The 25,039-nt window shown below is 37.9% G+C and overlaps 1 protein-coding gene across 2 annotated transcripts in view; it reads right to left on the bottom strand.

Annotated features, from left to right (window-relative positions):
- LOC306852405 (proteasome activator complex subunit 4B) overlaps positions 1 to 25,039 on the bottom strand; it is a 45,181-nt gene that overhangs the window by 10,431 nt on the left and 9,711 nt on the right. For both annotated transcript variants that reach the window (XM_079389181.1, XM_079389182.1), the window contains 34 exons: positions 21,082 to 21,126; positions 20,599 to 20,748; positions 20,407 to 20,470; positions 20,235 to 20,309; positions 19,616 to 19,738; positions 19,437 to 19,529; positions 17,855 to 18,120; positions 17,229 to 17,415; positions 17,017 to 17,106; positions 16,853 to 16,917; positions 16,617 to 16,767; positions 13,400 to 13,498; positions 13,244 to 13,313; positions 13,095 to 13,162; positions 12,351 to 12,566; positions 12,073 to 12,230; positions 11,844 to 11,939; positions 11,274 to 11,329; positions 11,073 to 11,129; positions 10,925 to 10,980; positions 10,701 to 10,799; positions 10,556 to 10,618; positions 6,815 to 6,910; positions 6,595 to 6,726; positions 6,284 to 6,493; positions 5,458 to 5,594; positions 5,319 to 5,372; positions 5,092 to 5,221; positions 4,323 to 4,404; positions 4,028 to 4,181; positions 3,870 to 3,936; positions 3,664 to 3,789; positions 345 to 497; positions 139 to 243 (listed from right to left, as the gene is read on the bottom strand). In XM_079389181.1, the coding sequence (XP_079245307.1) occupies positions 139 to 243; positions 345 to 497; positions 3,664 to 3,789; positions 3,870 to 3,936; positions 4,028 to 4,181; positions 4,323 to 4,404; positions 5,092 to 5,221; positions 5,319 to 5,372; positions 5,458 to 5,594; positions 6,284 to 6,493; positions 6,595 to 6,726; positions 6,815 to 6,910; positions 10,556 to 10,618; positions 10,701 to 10,799; positions 10,925 to 10,980; positions 11,073 to 11,129; positions 11,274 to 11,329; positions 11,844 to 11,939; positions 12,073 to 12,230; positions 12,351 to 12,566; positions 13,095 to 13,162; positions 13,244 to 13,313; positions 13,400 to 13,498; positions 16,617 to 16,767; positions 16,853 to 16,917; positions 17,017 to 17,106; positions 17,229 to 17,415; positions 17,855 to 18,120; positions 19,437 to 19,529; positions 19,616 to 19,738; positions 20,235 to 20,309; positions 20,407 to 20,470; positions 20,599 to 20,748; positions 21,082 to 21,126 (3,793 nt within the window). The remainder of the gene's footprint in view (positions 1 to 138; positions 244 to 344; positions 498 to 3,663; positions 3,790 to 3,869; positions 3,937 to 4,027; positions 4,182 to 4,322; positions 4,405 to 5,091; positions 5,222 to 5,318; positions 5,373 to 5,457; positions 5,595 to 6,283; positions 6,494 to 6,594; positions 6,727 to 6,814; positions 6,911 to 10,555; positions 10,619 to 10,700; positions 10,800 to 10,924; positions 10,981 to 11,072; positions 11,130 to 11,273; positions 11,330 to 11,843; positions 11,940 to 12,072; positions 12,231 to 12,350; positions 12,567 to 13,094; positions 13,163 to 13,243; positions 13,314 to 13,399; positions 13,499 to 16,616; positions 16,768 to 16,852; positions 16,918 to 17,016; positions 17,107 to 17,228; positions 17,416 to 17,854; positions 18,121 to 19,436; positions 19,530 to 19,615; positions 19,739 to 20,234; positions 20,310 to 20,406; positions 20,471 to 20,598; positions 20,749 to 21,081; positions 21,127 to 25,039) is intronic.

Genomic DNA, 25,039 nt, shown 5'->3' with positions numbered 1-25,039 from the left:
AAATCTAATTTGTCTTAATATTTATTTAAAGTCCATTTATAATGTTTTCATGACCATTCACTATTGGTTTCAAATAGACATTGAGGTGGTGGATTACGTGGCACACAATTTAACAGAGTAAGGATCTATAACACATACACAGGCAGTTGCCACACAGGTACCCCAGTCAGCATAGGTCTCGACAGTAATATTGGACAGTGCTGTCCGCATCAAAGGAATCAGGAATTTCCATAATGCCTCCACCTGTGTGAAAGAAAGAGGGGCTTCAGACATCAGTGTGGTTAAACATCTCAGTGGCTTCCTAATTTGAAGTGTATCCCTCATGCCTGCAGAAGTGCTCACACCTTGCTGAAGCTCCAATGCTTGCTGCCTCTAACCAGTCCTGCAATGATCTCAGCCACACAGCGCTGGGTGCTCTCGTGAGAGTCATTTGCCAGCCGCTCCATATGAGGCTTCAGAACAGGCAGGAAGGCATCACTGTAATTCCGGAAGAGTCCCTGTGGGCATTGAATGAGAAAGTAAGCCATCTGTATTTTGTAATAAATTCGAATGGCAGGTGAGCAAGGCAGGTTTATGAGCTGGTTAAAATGCAGAGATTTGCAGAGGTAGATGTGGTTGGGAGCACAATTGTATTTACTGCTCTCCACAAATCATTTATTGAACACGTTCTCACAATCTGTGCAATCTCTCGGTTTGGGAATTATAGCTTGGGAAACTGCAACAAAACTGCTGGAATCAGTGAACATAAACAGGGTGATAATGATCCAATAAATGCTACTTTTTAAAGGTTTTCTCTCTGCTGAGAACCCAAAAATAGAAGTCAGGGGAACTATGTGGGGATTGAACATATCTTAATGACCTCTCTGCATCTGAGAGTTTTGTATACAGCCTGGTGCAGAGGACACTGTAAGCAAATGTCCAGGCCAAACAGTGGCTTGTTAACAAGATGCACGGGAACATCTACAAATATTTCTACAGATTACATCAAGGCTATTCAACATGCTTTCAATGATAGCCAGGTATGATACACATCGTGATACACGAGTCACAATTCAATACACTGCAATGCATCACAATATAATTGAACTGCAAAAAAATGTAGCTGTCATCAAATGAGTAAACTACTAATTGTAAACTATAAGTTTATATAAACTATATTAGTTTATAAACTAATTTATAAACTATATTAAAATAACATTTATTTTAAATAGTACTTTTTTCAAATTACTACTGTTTTCTTGTATTTTTAATTAAATAAATGCAGTCTTGGAGAAAAAAGAAAAAAAAAATCTTACTAAACCTAAAACTTTTCAACGATGATAGTAGAGAATACCATTTTTTGAGCTTCGAAGCTTCAGAGGGAGGGGGCTGAACATATTCTTCTCTCTAATAAAGGCAGGAATCTCTGTGTGTCTGTTTGTCTTTTTTGCATTTTTTTTTTATGTCGAGAACCGTTCATTCAATCGACTTCACGCGTGGCGGGTGTGTTGCTGCGGATCCCAGTGTCGCATTTTAGTGCAATATGCACACGCAACACGTTCGGAATTAATAAACTTTTAATAATCTACAGAACAGCGTGAGCCGGAAGTGGCGCGCCTCACATGGGCAGGGCTTATATGCTCTGAGAACGGACACTGCACTAGTGATAGAAAACACACGTCTGTTAAGAGCAATACTTTTAATAAGGTAGCCTAACATTTTTCTAACAAACAAATCACTCCCAAATCAGCAAATTAAGTGCATGTTTTTATCATGTGTAAAATTACTGATTAACATGGCAGATTTAAGCAGCTTGTTTTTTTTACACCAACAATATAATATAGGCGTACTACTGACAGAACTCAGGTGATTTTTCAAACTTGATGTGCTGTTGTGGTAACTTAGGTCAGTTTCAAATCGCAAATTTGGCACACTGCCTTTGTCTTATCCTCACTCAATTTAAAGTGTTCCCACACAGCTGAGGTCTTCAGCATTTTTGTCTTCTCTTCCAGATGAACGGAATCATGACGTTCATTACGTTCACTCATGGGCGATTCATATTCAAGTGCGAATGAGAACTGTTTCGTGAGGGATGCCAGGTGTTCAGAAAAAAAGAAAAGAACATTTGAATCTTAAAATTGAAAATCGAATGCCAACCCACCGAACGAATATTTGAATATTCTGGTCCAGCCTAGGGGTGGGCGATATGGGAAAAATATCATATCACGTTTTTTTTTAGAAATATCACGATTCACGATTTTATCACGATTCTTTGTCATGTTGGTTTTACTATTTTGGTTTTACAAGTTGTCTGAGCATTACAGCCAAACTAGAAAGACAAAGCCTTTCAAGGTAACAAAAAAATAAAAAAGACATGGCAGATATTTAGGCCAAAGTGGGCGAAGATCAAAATCTTTGTCATCATTTTATCTTTCTTATTAAAAAATAAGAACAAAGATACACATTACAAATACACATAATATACAAATAAAACAAACAGTGCTTTATTTTCAGGTACAATAGGTGTATTTAGCAGAGCATTCAATGAAATTGAATGAACAAATATAAAAATAAAACAGTAGATAGACTGATTCCTAAAGCAACTGTATTAAAGTTTTTCAGTCAAGAATAGTGAGTGATTTTTCTCTTTGCGTTTTGTTGTTTTGTTAACGTTAAATGAATAGTTCCCCCCAAAACGAAATAGTCATCTGTCTGTCAATTCTGTCATAATGTTTTATTTTTATACCATCATTTACTCAAAAGTTGTTTTAAACCTGAATGAGTTTCTTTCTTCTGCTGAACATAAATGCTATTTTGAAGAAGGTGGAAAACCAAACAGTTGCTGGTCCTCAGTGACTTCCATTGGATTTTTCTTTCCTGCTATCAAAGTCAATGTAGACCATCCAACTGTTTGGTTACCCTCATTCTTCAAAATATCTTCTTTTGGGTTCAGCACAAGAAATTAATAGAGGTTTGAGACAACATGTGAGTGAGTAAATAATGACAGAAATAAAATTTTAGGGTGAACTATCCCTTTAATGACAGTCGACAGCACGTTTAGTGTCCTGTCCCTTTAAGAGCTGCACGCATCTAATATACAGGCACGCATCTTTCTCTCTTAACTATTTACTTTTATTTTAGAGATAACCAACTGAGTCTGTATGTAAACCTTGTGTGTTTTGACAGTATTAGCGCAAAAAATAAGTTAGTTGAGTAATCAGGAGCTGTTAGACAGGCTTTTTAGTGCGCATGCTTCAGGTGTATCCGCTCAGAAAAAGCGCACGTCAGACCAGCGCGCGAATTAAACATTTAACCAGCAAGGCTTGTATGCAAATAATGTACTTTTGCGATCGCGAATAAGTGCAGTGTCCTGTCAGAGTAACTCTACTGCTGTATGTCGTGTTATACAGTACATAGAGACAGAGGAGCCAGAACTGCAGCTGATATAATGTGTGCTGTAGCACGATACTACGATATTTCTTCAAAAGCAGATCGTGGAGACATTTTTATCGTCCACGATCAAAAATCGTCATATCGCACACCCCTAGTCCAGCCCTAGTAGAGACAATTTTGTCATAATAAATTGGCAATTAAATCTCCATTTTATTGATTTCCTTTCTAACCTACTGCCAAACTGTACTTTTATCTTCTCTACCATGATTATTGTCTTTTAAATGCTGGTACCTTGAAAAGACAGAAGCGACGAGGATTGAACTTGTCTTTGCCCTTTCGGTCCTCAAGAGACAGGAACTCAGTGAGCTGTTTGATGAACATGGGGTCTGTGAAATGGTCATAGATGATGCGCTCCCTCTGTAAGAAACTCATGTTTAGTATACATAGTGTCAAGTTTGGCAGTAAAACAAAGTGTAGCGCACTCAGTCCATGTATACCTCATTCATGTTCTCAGCAGAAAGGTCCTTGGGCTGCTCTGTTGCTGGGGCATATACCATCAACTTCCTATAAAGAGAGAAATGGAGAGAGTGACAAAATAGCTATAAGCAGAGATTTGGAGTGAATCATACAGTGATTACAGGTTGAGAGTGTTTACTTTGGCCAACAGTAGTAGCCCCAGTGTGTCTTCTCTATGAAGCAGAATTTGTCCCAGTCCTGCTGGGTGCTCGGCAGGCTGTCACCGTGGTACTGCAGCCAGTCATTCCCCGGCCTGTCTCCTGCCACCAGCCCCTCTGGCTCTGTTACCCCACCTGCAAGGCAGCACATGTGTAATTATCTCCTTCCACAGATACTGAGATCTTACAGATGGACCAACAGATGGATGTGAAAAGTAATTTAATTATCTGCTCATTTAATTGTACTATTTTTTTTGTACGCTGTTGTTTACTCACTCATATCACAGGGACTAACAGGTACTTTCTTGCGCTGTCTCTTCAGCTGTTTCAGTATGCCTGCCATTGCAGCGATCGCCATCTATATCAGCAAATATTGGAAGCAAAACAATATGCACAATGTTTAAACATGTAACAGACTAAATGCATATACACTACTGTTTAAAACTTGAGTCAGCAAGGTAGTATTATAAATAAATGCTGTTCTTTTGAACATTGTATTCATCAAAGAATGCTAAAAAATGTACTACACTTTCCGCAAAAATATTAAGCAGCAAAAAACTTTCAACATTGATAAGAAATGTTTCTTGCGCACCAAGTTAGCATATTCTAAATTTCTAAAGGTTAATGTGACACTGAAGACTGGAAAAATTAGTGTTGAAAATTTAGCTTTGCTAAAAAGAAAAAATACATTTTGCATTGCATTTTAAACAGATCAAAATAAAAACTGTAATTTTAAATTGTAATAATTATTACTTCATAATATATTGCACAATAATGTTTTTCTATATTTTGATCACATAAATGCTGCCTTTTGGAGTATAACCTCTTTCAAAACATTAAAAAACATCTTGCCAACCCCAAAATTTTGAAAAGTTTGGACCTAAACCTAATCCTAATCAAAATTGAGCGCATCTAAACTAGCTAGTAAAGGTTTTCATCAGTAATAGATACTTCTAGGTAAGTGTACTCAAGCAGGTTGGAGCTAAACCCCAGCAAAGAATGATACAGATTTATGTAAAGCCAACAAAAACAACATTCCACGAACCTTGCGAACAACAAGTGCATCATGGTTGAGGCTCTGTACAAAGAAGAGCACTGCTGGGGCCGGGAGGGGATAGTCATCTCGTAGCAGTAGAGACAGGAACCCAATGGCAATGTGCTCAAACTTCCAAGGCCTGATGACACACAATAACATATTCACAAATGAGTGATGCTTTTGTGTCTAGTTTTACAGAATAATGTAGGACTTTTAAACATCAGTTTGATACTTACATGTCCCTGTCATCTAGACATTCCAACAGGTCTCGCACAAGCTTTTCATATTTCCTAAAAGAGGAAACACAGCAAAGATTTACTACACCATGTTAACGGAGTATTAAATGTTGTGACTGGGTATGTGTGTAGCACTTACTGCACTGCCTCCTGGTTTTTGTCTTGTTGAAGCACCAGTCCCTGCTCCAGCTCCTTTTCTGTGGGAGTGCCAATGTGTGGAGCGGGCTGGCTTGAATCGGTGATGCGCTGGCCCAGAAAAACTGCACTCTCGGGTACCTACAGATTAATTCAGGGAAACATAAGTCTTACAGCACCAAGCAGATGCTATTTTCCACCTAAGGGATACATTTACAAGACAATGATATGTTAAAAACAAAAATGTTTCCTTTGCGGATCCACAATGATGATGAGAAACACTGTATTGTGCATGCCAGACCACTAGTTGGCAATGTTACTTTGTAAAGAAACACTATAGACAGAACACAAAATATGCATGTCCAAGACGTCTTTTGTCAAATTCAGTTTTTGTAATTTACACAGTGATGATGACTTGACGTTTTCAAAAACTTGCACTTTGAAACCGGTTTTCAACAGTTTGCCGCTGTCATGTAAATGAATAGCCAAACCGGATAAAAACTTCTTCATTTTTATTTGAAAATGGCCACATTCAGAAAAAGTCTATTTTCTATTATCAACAATTTAGCCATGTATGAAGTACAGCTTGCACAAAAATCACTTTTAAATCCAGCAACTTTCTATTGGATAACGCACCAAATCCACTGAATAATTTGAACCTGTGGTAAAAATCTTTGACAAATTCCAGAATACCTGGATTCCTATTAAAATTACTGGATTTCTCGTGTGAATAGTCACCAAACAATGATAAATGTATCCGCACTTTAACAGTCTGAACGACACACCACATAACTCCAAAATTTATGTACAAAAAAGACGACGTTGCTCACTGTGAAATCGATGCCGATGGTCTCGTACTGCCTGTGGACTTTGTCTGCAAGGTCATCGAAGAGTCTGACAATGGAGGGCTTCTCTAGAGACATAGCTGAGCTGAGGCCTGAGCGCACTATGGCCGGCCATGTCTGAGCGATGCAATCCCAGTCATGTAGGTTAGCAAGGCACACTCCGCAATGGTTCCCAAGCAAGCAGTAGAGCGCCCCCTAAAGCAAATTATGATAAAAACAAAGGTATTAAATTATTAAATTAAAGATAAATACAGCGTTATGCTAATGATAGAAAGTGAAAAGAATAGACTATATACCTTGAACTGTTGCTGGGTGACATCAGTTCGTGTGGGCTCCAGTAGCTCCAGGACACGTGGAGTAATGTCTCTGCAGCAGAAGTTATAGGTCCCCAAAGCTGTGAACAACACATTTTGGGCCTTGCTGCGGACCTGAGGGTCCAATAAATGGGTATTCAGGAGAACATATAAAATAAAGGGGATTATCTTTTTGTAAAATTTGGTGAATGTGGAATCAGACCTGGCTGTAGGTGCTGGTGGAAAGACGCAAAAGGTCCCTCAACAGATCCTGATGAACAGTCTTATATTCACAGCCCTCGACTTGCAACTTCCGCATCTAAACGTTGAGAGCAGAAAAAAAATTAAACTTCCTACTTGGGGTGTTAAAATATACTGGTATCGACAATTTAATATTCAAAAGAAATTAAATATAAATATCATGTTAAAACTATACATATGATAATATTTAATAGTATATAATCCAGCATCAGTAACTATCTGGTTGACACTCCAAAATTATAGGTGGGAAACTGCCTTATGTTGGTTGTCACACTTAATAAAATGAGAAATCAAATATACACTGAACAAAATTATAAACGCAACACTTTTGTTTTTGCCCCCATTTTTCATGAGCTGAACTAAAGATCTAAGACTTTTTCTATGCACACAAAAGGCCTATTTCTCTCAAATATTGTTCACAAATCTGTCTAAATCTGTGTTAGTGAGCACTTCTCCTTTGCCGAGATAATCCATCCACCTCACAGGTGTGGCATATCAAGATGCTGATTAGACAGCATGATTATTGCACAGGTGTGTCTTAGGCTGGCCACAATAAAAGGCCACTCTAAAATGTGCAGTTTTATCACACAGCACAATGCCACAGGTGTCGCAAGTTTTGAGGGAGCGTGCAATTGTCATGCTGACTGCAGGAATGTCCACCAGAGCTGTTGCCCGTGAATTGAATGTTCATTTCTCTACCATAAGCCGTCTCCAAAGGCGTTTCAGAGAATTTGGCAGTACATCCGACCGGCCTCACAACCACAGACCACGTGTAACCACACCAGCCCAGGACCTCCACATCCAGCATCTTCACCTCCAAGATCGCCTGAGACCAGCCACCCGAACAGCTGCTGCAACAATCGGTTTGCATAACCAAAGAATTTCTGCACAAACTGTCAGAAACCGTCTCAGGGAAGCTCATCTGCATGCTCGTCGTCCTCATCGGCGTCTCGACCTGACTGCAGTTCATCGTTATAACCGACTTGAGTGGGCAAATGCTCACATTCGATGGCGTCTGGCACTTTGGAGAGGTGTTCTCTTCTCAGATGAATCCCGGTTTTCACTGTACAGGGCAGATGGCAGACAGCATGTATGGCGTCGTGTGGATGAGAGGTTTGCTGATGTCAACGAGTGGACCATGGTGGCGGTGGGGTTATGGTATGGGCAGGAGTATGTTATGGACAACGAACACAGGTGCATTTTATTGATGGCATTTTGAATGCACAGAGATACCGTGACGAGATCCTTAGGCCCATTGTTGTGCCATTCATCCACGACCAGCACCTCATGTTGCAGCATGATAATGCACGGCCCCATGTTGCAAGGATCTGTACACAATTCCTGGACGCTGAAAACATCCCAGTTCTTGCATGGCCAGCATACTAACCGGACATGTCACCCATTGAGCATGTTTGGGATGCTCTGGACTAGCGTATACGTCAGCGTGTTCCAGTTCCTGCCAATATCCAGCAACTTCGCACAGCCATTGAAGAGGAGTGGACAACCTGATCAACTCTGTGCGAAGGAGATGTGTTGCACTGCATGAGGAAAATGGTGGTCACACCAGATACTGACTGGTTTTCGGACCCCCCCCAATACAGTAAAACTGCACATTTTAGAGTGGCCTTTTATTGTGGCCAGCCTAAAGCCTGTGCAATAATCATGCTGTCTAATCAGCATCTTGATATGCCACACCTGTGAGGTGGATGGATTATCTCGGCAAAGGAGAAGTGCTCACTAACACAGATTTAGACAGATTTGTGAACAATATTTGAGAGAAATAGGCCTTTTGTGTACATAGAAAAAGTATTAGATCTTTGGTCAGAGGAGAACTGACCACCCAACTGAGCCTGGTATCTCCCAAGGTTTTTTTTTCTCCATTCTGTCACAGAGGGAGTTTTGTCTCTTTGCCACTGTCGCCTCTGGCTTGCTCAGTTGGGGACACTTAATTTCTAGTGATTATAGTCAATTTGATTTTGCAGAAACTATTTAAACTAAACTGATCTAGACAATGACATCTCTGAATTCAATAATGAAATGAGTGTTTAATCTTATTTTTATACATTACTGACACTCTATCCTCCAATTTGATACTGTTAAGTGCTTTGACACAATCTGGATTGTTAAAAGCGCTATATAAATAAAGGTGACTTGACTGAGTTCAGCTCATGAAAAATGGGGGCAAAAACAAAAGTGTTGCATTTATAATTTTGTTCAGTATATATATATATATATATATATATATATATATATATATATATATATATATATATATATATATATATATATATATATATATATATATATACACATACATACACCTAAAGGATTATTAGGAACACCATACTAATACTGTGTTTGACCCCCTTTCGCCTTCAGAACTGCCTTAATTCTACGTGGCATTGATTCAACAAGGTGCTGAAAGCATTCTTTAGAAATGTTGGCCCATATTGATAGGATAGCATTTTGCAGTTGATGGAGATTTGTGGGATGCACATCCAGGGCACGAAGCTCCCGTTCCACCACATCCCAAAGATGCTCTATTGGGTTGAGATCTGGTGACTGTGGGGGCCATTTTAGTACAGTGAACTCATCGTCATGTTCAAGAAACCAATTTGAAATGATTCGAGCTTTGTGACATGGTGCATTATCCTGCTGGAAGTAGCCATCAGAGGATGGGTACATGGTGGTCATAAAGGGATGGACATGGTCAGAAACAATGCTCAGGTAGGCCGTGGCATTTAAACGATGCCCAATTGGCACTAAGCGGCCTAAAGTGTGCCAAGAAAACATCCCCCACACCATTACACCACCACCACCAGCCTGCACAGTGGTAACAAGGCATGATGGATCCATGTTCCATTCTGTTTACGCCAAATTCTGACTCTACCATCTGAATGTCTCAACAGAAATCGAGACTCATCAGACCAGGCAACATTTTTCCAGTCTTCAACCGTCCAGTTTTGGTGAGCTCGTGCAAATTGTAGCCTCTTTTTCCTATTTGTAGTGGAGATGAGTGGTACCCGGTGGGGTCTTCTGCTGTTGTAGCCCATCTGCCTCAAGGTTGTGCGTGTTGTGGCTTCACAAATGCTTTGCTGCATACCTTGGTTGTAACGAGAGGTTGTTTCAGTCAAAGTTGCTCTTCTATCAGCTTGAATCAGTCGGCCCATTCTCCTCTGACCTCTAGCATCAACAAGGCATTTTCGCCCACAGGACTGCCGCATACTGGATGTTTTTCCCTTTTCACACCATTCTTTGTAAACCCTAGAAATGGTTGTGCGTGAAAATCCCAGTAACTGAGCAGATTGTGAAATACTCAGACCGGCCCGTCTGGCACCAACAACCATGCCACGCTCAAAATTGCTTAAATCTCCTTTCTTTCCCATTCTGACATTCAGTTTGGAGTTCAGGAGATTGTCTTGACCAGGACCACACCCCTAAATGCATTGAAGCAACTGCCATGTGATTGGTTGATTAGATAATTGCATTAATGAGAAATTGAACAGGTGTTCCTAATAATTCTTTAGGTGAGTGTACATATATATCTATCTTGTATATATTCTATAGACATAACGACAACATTGTTCTTGTGAATTCTTTTGGCCATGAAAATCGTGTAGTGAAAATATGGTATTGTGACAGCTCTACAATATCTATTTTGCGTCAAATCACTATGCCAGGTTATTATAGCATTTGCTCCTACCTCATGCTGAAGGAGAACTCTGTCAATCAGAAGAGCTCTGATGTGCTGTTTCTTCCCATGAAGCTGGAGAGAATAAGAAGATTCATAAAACAATTATACATTTCAAATAAATGGCACAGGAGATTTTTTAGGCCCAGCTGCACACCCTGTTCTCCATCGACTTCTTCACCAAGGTGAAACTCTTCCAACGAGAGTCAAACTCGTGTTTGTGGGAACCTCTGAAGTGCATCAAGTCACTGATGATCTGAGAGACACAAACAACTGATAAATCACAAAACTGTAATGCCTAATAATTGCTTTATGATCCAATACAAACTTAATGAACAGTGATCAATTCATTTTCCACAAATATCTACTGTTCACACTTGCCTTGATAATGGCGAAAAGGGATTTGGTGTCATCCTCTGAGTGTTCCAGAATGTAATCTACAGAAGAGAATTAGAAGATGCTTGTCTTAAGAAAAGTAGATTAAGTAAATTTTGTGTGCTGGAAGGTGTTCTAAATGAGCATCACTTACGAAGCAACTCTCTCATCACTTTACAGATGGCCTCACGGTAGTTCTCTCTGGACTCATCTGGAAAAATCAGCAATGTCTTACTGAGAAGCTGATCTACCTATTCCATCATCATGATGCACAACAACTTATTCTAACTGGACATTCATCACAACAGGTTTCATAAGCAGAGTTTTAATATGAACTTCCCCAGGTTTGTCTTACCATAGTCGACACCAATGTACAGTTTTGTTTCCTCCAAACTAACCATGCTGGGTACACTGCACAAAGGAGAATGAACAAAAACAAAAAACAAAAAAAATTTTTTTTTTTTTTTTTAATGGCTGCAATTATTTGATGAAAGTACTGTAAATTGTCTTTTTTCATTTTTTTTACAAATACAAACAACTTTATTCTCTTTTCAAATGTGTAATATATTTGAAAATTTAATTTATTCCTTTGAGGGTAAACCTGAAGCAGCCATTTAGCGGTCTTTAACTTTTTTTATTATGACTGTTGAAAACAGTTGCTTTGTTTAATGTCTTTCTGGATACCATGAATAGAAAGTAAAAAAAAAAACTGAATTTATATGAAATCGAAAACTTTTGTAACATTATAAACATCTGTACGATCACTTTTATCAATTTAATGTGTCCTTGATTAATACAAGTTTTCATTATATTTATTTTTCCCTTTTAAAAATGAAATACAATTTAATCAGTGCTGTGTGTCCCTTCACATATCTGCTGCTTAGAGCAAACTTTGCTCTATATCACAGCGAGTTTCAGGACTTACAGGCCGGTGACTGTGGGTCCATCAAGAGGGGGGAGCATGCTGCCAGCCCCCAGCAGACAGTGCTGGACTATACACAGACTCTGAAGAACATCATCTCTGTTTAAAGTTCAGAAACGTGTCAGCATTAGCAAAAGCAACTTAAGAAAATATTCAAGATTTTAAAAACTAATACAGAATGATGATTTTTTTGTCTTTACCATTATTACAGAGTGCACTTTTGACACCTGACCTGCTCATTTCCTGCTCTCCCTGTGCGTATTTCTGCAGACGCTGAAGCTCTGGCTGCAGCAACAGGTCCAGAACATAGAAAACGAATGCCGTCTCCTCTGCGCTGGGTACGTGCCACCGGATCTCCAGGTTCCAAAGGTCCCCCGGACGACCCCAGTCCTGTTTAAAGAACAAGAAGGGAGGTAGTTAGAACTCATGGGATCAACAATGATCGAATACAGTGCTCTGTTCTCTTCACTGGTCAAATGTCCTCACATGTACCAGACACATTCACAGTACCTTAATGGGCAAGTACTCTTGCAGGGGTTTGTTGAAGCCGCCGGGCACACTGCAGTAGTCTGTGGGGTAAGTGAGCGCTGTGGAACGCAGGATATGATGCAGCAGATTGCAGGCCAGAGTGTAGCCCTGCTTACAGCGCAAACGCAGGGTCAGCTGTAGAGTTTGTACCAGCTGTTTACGGTACGGGAGGAGCTTTTCTCCATCCACACGAGTCACCTGAAGCAAGAAGTGGTGGTAATATGAGATACACAACAATTGTTGTCTAGTGTCAAAACAGATGTAAGGTGATTGTTGTGGAAAAGCTCTTCATAAGCAGTGACCCCATTACTGTACCTAATGGAAAGTGCATGTGATACAAACTTCATAGTGCAACCTATTTAAATGCATAGACCACCTAAATTCTGTCCTCATTTACTTGCACTCATGTTGCTCCAAAGTTGTATGACTTTACTTATTCGGTGGAACATAAATTCTATTTTAAAGAATGTTTGTAACCAAACAGTTTTGATTCTCACTGACTATTATTATATGAAAAAAACATGGAAGTCAATGGGAACGGAAACTGCTTGATTACTAACAGCATATCCTTTTTTATGTTCTTTAGAAAAAATAAAGTCAAACCGGTTTGGAAAAACATGAGGAGGTGAGTACATTTTTAGGCAGCTATCATGATTTTGTAATACATTTAATACATTCTTCTGTACATAATCTTTTGTGTGCAGTTTGATATAGTGTTATTTTGACCTCAGACAGCAGCTGAAGGTTCCAGAGGAGTTCTTTATCCAGTTCTTCCTCATTTGAAATATCTTCATCTGAAACACACCAAAACACAAGTGAGGATGCTGACACAGACTCAAGATAACATAAACTGTCATTTATGTTCTTGTACGCACTGGCAGTTAGATGAGTAATGGCGTTACAGCAGTGTGGTACAAACAGCCTGAGAGACTCAGCCGGGTGACACTGAAACAAAGCAGAGGACAGTTGAATCAATGTGGCCCCACAGCTGTGTGTGTGTCGGCACAAGTTGGGCAAAGGGAAAGTATTACCTTAGCAGCTGCTCTGCACATGTCTGCCACCATCCTGCCTGCGACACGAGTCTCAAAGATGTTGGTGGTGGCAAAGTTGAAGACTTTCTCAAGAGCAACCTATAGACAGATAACAGCTGTTAACAGATAATATTTAGGTGTATATGAGAAAATACACTGTTCAAAAGTTTGAAATGTTTTTTTTTTTTTTACATGTTTTTGAAAGAAATTTTATGTCCACCAAGTCTGCATATATTTGATCAAAAATACAGCAAAAACAGTAATACTGTCAATGATTAAGCAACGTTTTAATTTATATAATGTAAAATACAATTTAGACTAGGTGTGTAGACTTGGTCTTGGTCTTGTGATGTTATTACACTAGGTCTGTGTCATAACATCACTTGACTCCATGTAAATATCACCATATCAATAAGCTATTCATAATGTTTCTCTACCTCATATTGCTGCTATTTAAATACCCTGTACAACTTTTTGCACATTATTTTTGTACATTCCTCTTATTACTATTTAAGTCAACAACATACTGACCTGCACATTTATATTTATATTTTTTATCTTATCTTTTATTTTATTTTTTCTTCTCTTAATATTTGTATTCTATATAATTGCACTGTCCTTGGAGCGGACCTGACCTACATTTCACTGCTGGTTATACCCTGTATAATTGTGTATGTGACAAATAAAACTCTTGAATCTTGAATCTAGACTTTTTATATCCACTGTATATCTATAGACAAAAAAAAAACTTTTGCTGTCCTCGCTGACTTTACACAAATGCAATCACAGTGCAATACGCTGTCAAATTTGACCGATTAATCAGTCAAAACAACCGGTGAATCAGTCTATAAAGAGTCACTGGTCTGACTCATAGGATGATTCACACAACTCACTTCTTTACTAAATCAGCTCAGATTAATATTAATTAATATAGCCAAGATTGTTAAAAACACAACAGCTTTTGAGACTACTGTTGTAATAAATGCAATTCAATTGTCTAAAAATGTATTTTTTATATATATCAGGGTACCCCCAGGATCCTCCAAATGAAATTCAAGGCTTTTTAAGACCTTTTTAATACCATTTCAAATGAAATTCAATGCCAACTTCGTACCCATTCCGACAGAAGTATGAGGGGAAAATGTCAAATCTGTATAAATTTCGAACCCTAGAAAATAATTATGTACAAGTAGGCTACTTGAATTAAATAAAACATTCTATTTAAATTATCAGTTATATTTCTCTTGGTTGCAATAGGCCTCGCGGTCATTTCCTGGCACAGGCTTGACCCAAACGTAATTCGGATTCCTTGGCCACAGCGGATTAAACCGACACTTTCCCATTTTATATAATATTACGAAATATGAAATATCCCATTATATAATATTGTGAAATATTATTGCAATTTAAAATAATTGTTTTCTATTTTAATATACTTTAAAATGTAATTAATTCCTGTGAAGCAAAGCAGTATTTTCAGAGTCACATGATCCTTTAGAAGTCATTCTAATACGTTGATTTTTAATCAATGTTGGAAACAGTTGTACTGTTTTTTTTTTATACTGTATTTTTTGGGACCTGTGATATTTTTTAAAAATAAAAAGTTAAAAAGAACAGTGTTTAGTCAAAATAGAGATTTTGTTACAATATAAACTATTCAAAATTTGGGGGTCAGAAATTTTTCTCTCTTTTTTAAAGATACTTTAAAAATGTTTAAAGAAAGTTAAATAAACTTTATTCAGCAAGGATGTGTTAAATGGATAAAATTGATAGTAAAGACTTCTATTGTTAGAAAATATTTCTATTTTGAATAAATGCTGTTCTTTTAAACTTTTTATCAAAGAATCAAAGAAAAAAGTAACACAGGTTCCAAATAAATATGAAGCAGCACAACAGTTTCAACACTGATAATAAATCAGCATATTAGAATGATTTCTGAAGGATCATGGGACACTGAAGACTGGAGTAATGATGCTGAAAATACAGCTTTGATCACAGGAATAAATGCTATTTTAAAGTATAGGTATTAAAGTAGGAAACCAATATTAGAAAGTGCAATAATATTTCACTATATCACTGTTTTATCTGTTTTTTTGAAATGAATACAGCCTTGATGAGCAAGAGACTCAAAGTCAAACACCTGATAAATAATTGACCTTGTTTTTGAGTCTATAATATAGGCCTAACATAATATATTATCAAAACAAACTATTTAAACTGATAGAATAGAATACAAACTGAAGCAAAACTTAAGCTGAGATCTGTAATTTAAATATAAAATAGTGAACATATGAATTCTTCTATAGCGGTCTAAGCATCGTTATGAAGTACAGTTTGTACAATCTTGTGTGTGACTGTACGTTTCAGAGTTTTGTTACCCATCCTCCACTATTTCCAGCACTTAATCAAGCCACTCTTCTTTAATACGAGGACGTTTTATTTCACGTCATTGTGTTTGTGTTGTTTCTCGTGTTGAGCGCACCGCAACCATTGAATTATTCAGTTTCTACAGCGACTCATTTGGTGCACATCGTGCTCTTTCTGTGAAACCGGTTCTAACTCTGTCGTGACATCAGCTCTATAGCGGTTTGCCTGAGCCTTGGTATTCTTTCCCTTTTACTGGCGGCATTCAATCAAACGCGCGGCTGCGGTGGAAGAAGAACGCGGTCGCGCGTGCGCTCAGCTTAGAGAGAACATTGCGTGGGAGCCCTGTATTTAAGGTAGCCCGTCGGGCAGGGCAGTGATACATTTTGGTAGCCCGACTGGAAAACGCAATAGCCCCGGGACGTCGGGCTAGCGATTTTGCGAGCCCTGCATAGTAACGGGTGCGCACGCTTTCGCGCATTCTGCTATGACGTGGAGCGTGAGGTGCACTCAAAGTTACGCTGCATGAATTTATAATTAGCCTACATTAGTAACAGTTAATTTTGTTACGGTATGAACTTAATCCTAGGAGAGGAAAAAAAAAAAAAAAAGACCTTTGTAACGAAATCCAAGACTTTGTATACCAAATTCAAGGCTATTAAGGCCTTAATTTGAGATTATCAAATTTAAGACTTTTCAATGCTTTTAAGACCCCACGGGTACCCTGTATAAATATTTGTAAGGTTAGCAAAATCTAATTACTAAGAGGCAAAGAAAACAGAGAGGTCTGAGACTTTTTTTGTAATAAACACTGTTTTCATTAAAGAAAAAAAAAAAAAAAAAAAAAAAAAACCTTAAATATCTCCATGGAGCATTGTGTCAGAATGGTGCTGAAGGTGGATGAAAGGCCCAGCTCCACCAGACTCTCTAAATGAGTCATTTTCTCTGTCTCCGTCTCCTCGCGTGTCTGCTCCAGAGTGCTGCTGTCAATCAATGCAAAACACCTACAGACACACAAAATAGGGCATAAGCCACAACAATAGTGTATTATGCTTTTTCCAGGCACACACATTTCACTAAATGACTCACCTGTCCATGAACTGCAGAACAAAGTCTTCAAACTCAGCAGAAGCCGAGCACAACTCTCTCTCCATCTACAACAAATAAAATATTTTATGACAGAATACAGAAAGAATAATTATGTAAAACCTCTGCAGTGGGTCTTTTACATAAGAGCCCTTTCAGAGCCCTACCTCTGTCAAGTCATTCTTCTCATGGAGGGCTGATGAACAGTCCACCAAAGGCACTAAAGTAGTAAAAGTAGCAATGAACTGGAACGTGATCTAAAAACAAAATGTGTGAACATTATTTTAAGTCATTCAGGAATAAAATCACAGTCGAGAGAGCAACAACAAGGAATCAAAATTCTTTATTTAATTGGTAATGTATTTCACAGTTTACCCACCATGCATTTGCTGAAGTCATTAGGATCAACACCAGGCAGTGCTCTCATTAGCAGGGGCAGGACGTGCGCAGGACCTTCGGGATAATGTCGGCCACCGCTGAGAAGACTGCGGGCCATGCCAATCATGCAGCTGAGAGTGGCAGTAAGCTGGTGCGGCTCCGTCAGGGTCTCCATAGCAGGATACGTCCTGCAGGGGGCAGCACATTCACACATTTGCTTTTAGTAGGTTCCTCCTTTGGGAAAAATCCAGCTCCTGCTTTATGCTGGATTCTAAGATGAGTGCTTACAAAGCCTATTTACAGAGACTGGATTTGTAAATCCTGACAGCGAATAAAAGAAATTATGATACAGCTTTATGACTTTAAATCATGAATTTATACAGCAACTCATCTTCAATAACTGTTTAAAATACTACAAAATTAAGCACATTTCATCAGCTATACATCATATACAAACAAATTTATCAGAATAGATTAATAAAAAGACTGTGGGGTGAATGCACTTTGCTGGTTTAGCTTTGAAGTCATCGTAACCTTTTTCTGTAAATTAGGCTGATTAATCAGCGCTATCTGCCTGATATTAACGCCTAAAGGCTTTGAACATCTCCAGCAGATCCACACACTCACTTCTCCAGCACAGGTGGGATGACCAGCTCTGGTCTCATCAGGGCTAGGTTCTGCAAGGCCTGAGCTGCATCCATGCTGCCGGTCTTGCTGAACATGGCCATCAGTACCGGCTGCTTCATGCTCTCCACAAAGTCTGTCACATCCTGGTCCGTGAGTCTGTGACTGGCAGGAACAGGAGTGATCCAGCAGGGTTTCTTATAGCGCTCCCGATGTAGCCGCCGAACCACACTGGCAGGTAGACGCTGTAGAAGCTTCATCAACTTCATCTGGAGAAGAAAATAAGAGACAGACGTAGCGATATTAAGATATGACTGGCGCAGATGGCCAAAACAAATGAATTTTGAAGTTTGGAAATTCATTAATCCCATAAGACATTCAGCTAAAGTTTCATGCTGTTTTTTGTAGCATCTCCCATAGTAGTTATCAGCCTCTCTTTTCTTTTTTGCTTGCAGTCTTATATTGACTTGTTGCAAATGAAACCAGCATTTGGCAATTTTTTTTTTTTTTTATTAAGCTTTTGGATTCTCCAACTTGTCCCATTCTCTCCTTCCTGGCAAGATAAAGTTTGCATCTTCTTCCCAGAGAGCAGTGCCACTCACACATGGAACAGCGTTCAGAACAATAAACTTTAACGTTTGTAAGAGAAATTAGATTTTTTTTTAGCCATTAAAAAACCAAAACTGGACGTTATGAAGTCAATACTTTAACATCTGAAAAAGCTATGAAACACTCCAATGGGCTTTTCAAACTTCTTCAAATACCATAAGTCAAAAGTTTGTGGTACCAAATAAAAATTTTAGAATGATCTCAAAATGACAGTTTTTCTTTTAGTAGCCATGGGACTTTGCTTCATTATTTAGAGTTATTTCAAACTAATAATAATAAAAAAAACTGCCATGTGTTAAACGTCATCAGTGTGGACGTACTTCATTGTGGCCAAAAAGGATGCTAAAGTAGCAATCTGCAAAAACTGTTTGGCTGAGATATCGAGAGGTCATTTGTGGCTGAAGAACTTTAATATGACTGGTTTTAATGATCACCTACCTAATAAATGTATTAAATGTATTATTCAAAGTTTATTTTCTGTTCCACTTTTTACTAATGATTCGGTAAACTTTTTTCGGTGCATCACTACTTTTGAACAGTAATGTAGCACAAAGGCATAAGATTTAGCAATACTTTTTGGCATTAACACTCTTGAATAACATTTAGTTTCAAAGAAGAACGTCTTTGTTGCCATATCGAGTTAAATGATTAAATTTGCAAGCTATCCTTATGACACTGTGTGGTACTCTACAGAGTCATGGAGTGCAAGAAAAGAATGCATGTCTAGCATGATAGGTGGTCAGTAACCGGAAAGTTGTTAGTGGTGTTTCAGTAGATGGAATGTAAAGTCACTCTGTCAAAGGACCATCTGTCACTGCATATCTCCCTCTTGCATGCAAACATAAAACTCAGTTAACAACACACAAACCACAGACAGTCCAGAATGGATTCGAGAAGTTGGCTGGACTTTAAGGGAGACAAGATCTCGCACCGCACAAATTGTTTTGGATGTTTTTCCTAATAGGGAACATCTTACCAGCCAGCGCCCATTGTTTGAAGGGTGGTAGAAAGATGCAATACTACTGAAGAGCCCATTAAGCTGTTTCTGGACCTGATTCTGTGGGCCACCCTGAAAAAAATAATAAAAGATCTGTAAATAAATGCACCCTTTAATAACTAACCTATAATAGCAGGAGCATGATTCATTAGACTTACAAGCATGGAGGAAATCCAGAGGACCACGTGACCGATATCGTAGGAGTTGGTTAAGTATCTGGGAACGACCATTTGGCTGGTGCCAACAGGAAGATTGAAGCTACGCAGGATCCTGGTAAAGATCTGAAGCAAGACAACAAGGTACCAGTATAAAATGCTCTGATGTCTTTAGATCATCATCTACACTATGGTTCAAAAAGTCTGGGGTCAGTAAGCTTTTTATGGAAATAATTTGGTACTTTTATTCAGAAAGGATTTTAAATAAATGCTGTTCTTGAACTTACTATTGATCAAAGAATCGTGAAAAGAATTATGCATCACAGTTTCCACAAAAATATCAAGCAGCACAACTGTTTTCAACATTGATAATGAATGTTTCATAAGCACCAAATCAGCACATTAGAATGATTTCTAAAGAATGTGACATTGAAGAATGGAGATTAAATTATATTTTAGAATATATTAAAATAAAAAAACTGCTACATTAAATTATAATAATAATTCACAATATTACAGTTTTTACTGTACTTTATCAAATAAATGCAACCTTAGTAAGAGACTTATTTCAAAAACATCACCCCAAAATTTTGAACAGTAGCATATATAAGCAGGACAGTACCTTGGGAATGTACGGATCCCAGTTCACATAGCCTATGTTGTCATTAGCCAGACGTGCAAAAATATTCACTAAATTCTGTAAGAGGAAACAAGAGTTAACAGAGGATAGAAAGCCAATGGTGACATAATATTTAGCACTTTAACAAATTAATTCATAAATGAGAAGTACTTACACCCTCCCAAGCAGGCAGGTTTTGCACTGAAACCCAGAGATCCATCAGTTCATCAAACCATAACCTAAAACATGCACAAATCCTCCTATTACTCTGGGTCAGACTTATTGGTTGCACTTTATGATTACTGAGTAATTTATTTTAGATTGCAACCCTCTTATTTCATTACTAAATTGCATAAGAGAGTCTTACTTGAAGCCTTTGTCATACTGTTCTGGGGGCATGATGGTGGGCAAGAAGAGCTCAAAGTAGCCAATGGCCTTCTGCATAGTGACATCAAATGGGCACAGTAATGGCCGCCACTCATCAAGCATCTCCTGTGTGGCTGACTCAGGAAAATAACTATGCACAGACACAGACACACACACAAACACTATGAGAACCAAATCGCATGTCATTTTCTCAGACCCATGGTTGTTTATTTGTTACGTGAGCTCTTGCAAAACGATGAAAAGTGGTTGGTATATGAATGAGAAGGTCAACAGTATAATGCGTTAAGAGAGCTGTAATCGGCTCAGTGTGGAAGCTGTGGGCTTGCCTAACAACGGCCTGATTACATGATTCTTTCAACAGCACAACGAAAAGCTGATTAACACACAACGTGCAATTCTTTTGTGAAAGGGGTTGAACATTTATAGGCACATTAGTGAATGATGTAGGACTGAAAGCACTTACAGTCTACAGCTCTTGACTAGTGTCTTCAACACATTCTCCACTGAGCTAGAGGGAGGAAAAAGGAAAAGAGAGAGAAAGGAAGTGCATTAATACATTATGAAAGTCTAGGCTCATTTGAGGTTGAAGCAACAGATGCGATTAGACCACGTGCAAAGCAGTTTTGTGAAAGTGTAAATGAGAGTTTCCCAACACCAGAGCCTGGGCACATGAGTGCCTTTTTATAACTGAGCTCAAAAACGCTGAATACAGTCACACTGCATCAACAGCCAATTCAAATCAGGAAGCTGCTCCTAAATATTAATATTTTTTACCTTGTCAAAGTTGGCCAAGATGTGCAAACCGCTAGCGGTGGATTATGACTTTTATGAATATAATTATGCTACTAAATGCTGTAAATAGAGATGATGAACTATTTAATAAGGATTTTAGCCTTAAAGGGATAGTTCTCCCAAAAATGAAAATTCTGTCATTAATTACTCACCCTGATATCGTTCCAAACCCATAAGACCTTTGTTCATCTTCGTAACGCAAATTAAGATATTTTTGATGAAGTTTGAGATGCAACTGACACGCTCAAGACCAAGAAATCCAAGTGGTTCACCCATAATTTTAAGAAGCTATAAAAATACTTAATAGCGTCATAAAATTAAGGTTGAACCACTGATGTCACATGGAGTATTTTAAAGTCCTTACTACCTTTCTGGGCCTTGAACGTGGTAGTTGTGCTGCTGTCTATGCAGGGTCAGAAAGCTCTTGGATTTCATCAAAAAAATCTTAATTTGTGTTCCAAAGATGAATGAAGGTCTTCCAGTTTTGGAATGACATGAGGGTGAGTAATGAATGAAAAAATTTAAAATTTTTGGCTGTGGTGCTCACAGCATTTTTTTGAGGACAATGACAGTGATTTATTATAAAATGTATATTCTGCCAAACCATTTATTAGATTTCTATCAAATAATGCGATTGAAGGGATCTATAATTCATTCTGTGCCATTTTAACTCCTCTGCACCATTTTTTACATATTGTGTGAAGTTATGATTTATTCAACCTGCATTCTGTTCCATTCTGATGTGGTCAATCCAGCTAGTTTTTGTTTTTAATGCAAGAACACTAAATTAAGCCCCTTAAAACACATCTGACTGGGGTCTTACTTAAAAGGACAGTTCATCCAAATACAAAAATTATATTTATGAACCCTCATGTCATTCCAAAATTGATGACTTTCTATTGTGGAACATAAAACATATTTTGAGAAATGTGTTTTTTTTGTTCATAATATGGAAGTCAATGGGCTCCAGTGTTGCTTGGTTTTCAACATTTTTCAACATCTCTTTTTTTGTGTTCCGCAGAAGTCAGTCATACAGGTTTGCAATGACATGGTGGGATTTAATTTTTGGGGGAATATTTCTTTAAAGTCATATGATGCGATTTTATATTTTCCTTTGTGTTACAAGCTGTTTCTGCATATATAAGATCTGTAAAGTTGTAAAGATTAAAGTCTCAATACCAAAGAGATATTCTTTATAAAAGTTAAGACTCTGCCACACCTTCCTAAAACGGCTCATTCAAATACACCCCCCATATGTCTATGTCACAGTGTGGGAAGATTTGCATTAACACTGCCCAAATGTATACGCAATGAAAGGCGGCGTAACTTTTATTCTCACTGTAGTATTGTTGCTGCCGCCGCCATGTTGTGGAGATGCTGTGTTTCGTTGTGAAAGCGAAAGTACTTTGTTTGGCCTTCCAAATGAGTGCACAACTAAAAATCAGTGCAGAGCTCGCAAAATCGCTAGCCCGACGTCCCGGGGCTATTGTGTTTTCCAGTCGGGCTACCAAAATGTATCACTGCCCTGCCCGACGGGCTTCCTTAAATACAGGGCTCCCATGCAGTGTTCCCTCTAAGCTGAGCGCGCGCGACCGCATTCTTCTTCTTCCACCGCAGCCACGCAGAAGAAATAATGTGCCTCGCGCACACAAAAATTTGTTGGGAAGCCTTGATTGAATGTCGCCGTAAAAGGGAAAGAATAGCAATGCTCGGGCAAACCTCTATAGAGCTGATGTCACGACAGAGTGTGAACCGGTGAATGCGGTTTACAGGTTTCATAGAAAGAGAACGATGCACCAAATGAGTCGCTGTAGAAACTGAATACTTCAATGGTTGTGGTGCGCTCAACACGAGAAACAACACAAACGCAATGACGTGAAATAAAACGTCCTCGTATTGAAGAAGAGTGGCTTGATTAAGTGCTGGAAATAGCAGAGGATGGGCAAAGAACGGTAACAAAACTCTGAAACATGTGCAGTCACACACAAGATTGTACAAACTGTACTTCATTACGATGTTTAGACCGCTATAGAAGAATTCATATGTTCACTATTTTATATTTAAATTACAGATCTCAGCTTAGGTTTTGCTTCAGTTTCTATTCTATTCTATCAGTTTAAATAGTTTGTTTTGATAATATATTATGTTAGGGCTATATTATAAACCTGATAAATAATTGACATTGTTTTGTTATCAAAGCTGTATTTTCAGCATCATTACTCCAGTCTTCAGTGTCCCATGATCCTTCAGAAATCATTCTAATATGCTGATTTATTATCAGTGTTGAAACTGTTGTGCTGCTTCATATTTATTTGGAACCTGTGTTACTTTTTTCTTTGATTCTTTGATAAAAAATTTAAAAGAACAGCATTTATTCAAAATAGAAATATTTTCTAACAATAGAAGTCTTTACTATCAATTTTATCCATTTAACACATCCTTGCTGAATAAAGTTTATTGAACTTTCTTTAAACATTTTTAAAGTATCTTTAAAAAAGAAAGAAAAAAAAATTCTAACCCCAAACTTTTGAATAGTTTATATTGTAACAAAATCTCTATTTTGACTAAACACTGTTGTTTTTAACTTTTTTTTTTTTTTTTTAATGTCACGGGTCCCAAAAAATACAGTATAAAAAAAAATTAAAAAGCAGTACAACTGTTTTCAGCATTGATTAAAAATCAGCGTATTAGAATGATTTCTAAAGGATCATGTGACTCTGAAAATACTGCTTTGCTTCACAGGAATTAATTACATTTTAAAGTATATTAAAATAGAAAACATTTATTTTAAATTGCAATAATATTTCACAATATAATTTTGTGAAATAATATTCAGTATTTATCATCAAAAAGATACAGTCTTGATGAGCATAAGAAACTTATTTAAAAAAAATATTGATCCAAACTTTCGAACTGCAGTGTATTGTACAGTAAAAATGTTTTCTCAGGTAACCTAAAATGTACATCATTTATTTACATCAAGAGTCAAATCAAATATAAATACCACATTAAATTTAAAAGTTACTCACTTTTTTGTATGCGTGCTGTACAGGTCTGGTATAAAGAATGCTTTTGCTCAGGTGCCCGAAATGTCCACCCAATAGAGAAAAGTTTTGCTCAGCTAGAAAAAAAATTAGAGGGAACATTGCTCCCACGGGTCCTTAAATTTGATACAACTAAACTGAAGAGTTTTTAAGGCCTTAGACAGTTTTAAATGGTATAAGAAATAATTTTTCAAATTGCCTTAAATTAAGAATTCTGCAGATACCTTGTAAACAGTAAAATAAAACTCTTTCCTTGATATTCGTTGATATTTGTGTATTGAAAATGTTTTTGATTGACATTTATGGTCTTTATTTTATTTGGGCTAGTTAAATTCATTTTCGGGCTACCAAAATCTGAAGAGTACCTGCCCAAAGGGCTACCAGGGATTTAGAAATTTTGCGAGCCCTGCAGTGGTTAAGTTATTTTTACAACGCTGTTCCAGAACAGTACAAATGCAAATATTCAAGTGTGTGCAGCGCATATTATGGAGGACTGTTTCCTGATCCAGGGAGAGAGTAGCCTACAATGTGAACACTATGAAAGACTGTGATGTGAACACTATAAAGTGGGGCAATTCCAACATC

The sequence above is a fragment of the Barbus barbus genome (assembly GCF_936440315.1).
Source record: "Barbus barbus genome assembly, chromosome: 32".
NCBI classification, from domain to species: domain Eukaryota; kingdom Metazoa; phylum Chordata; class Actinopteri; order Cypriniformes; family Cyprinidae; genus Barbus; species Barbus barbus.
Note: the sequence above shows the minus strand (reverse complement) of the source record. Positions and strands in the feature narration are given on the sequence as shown.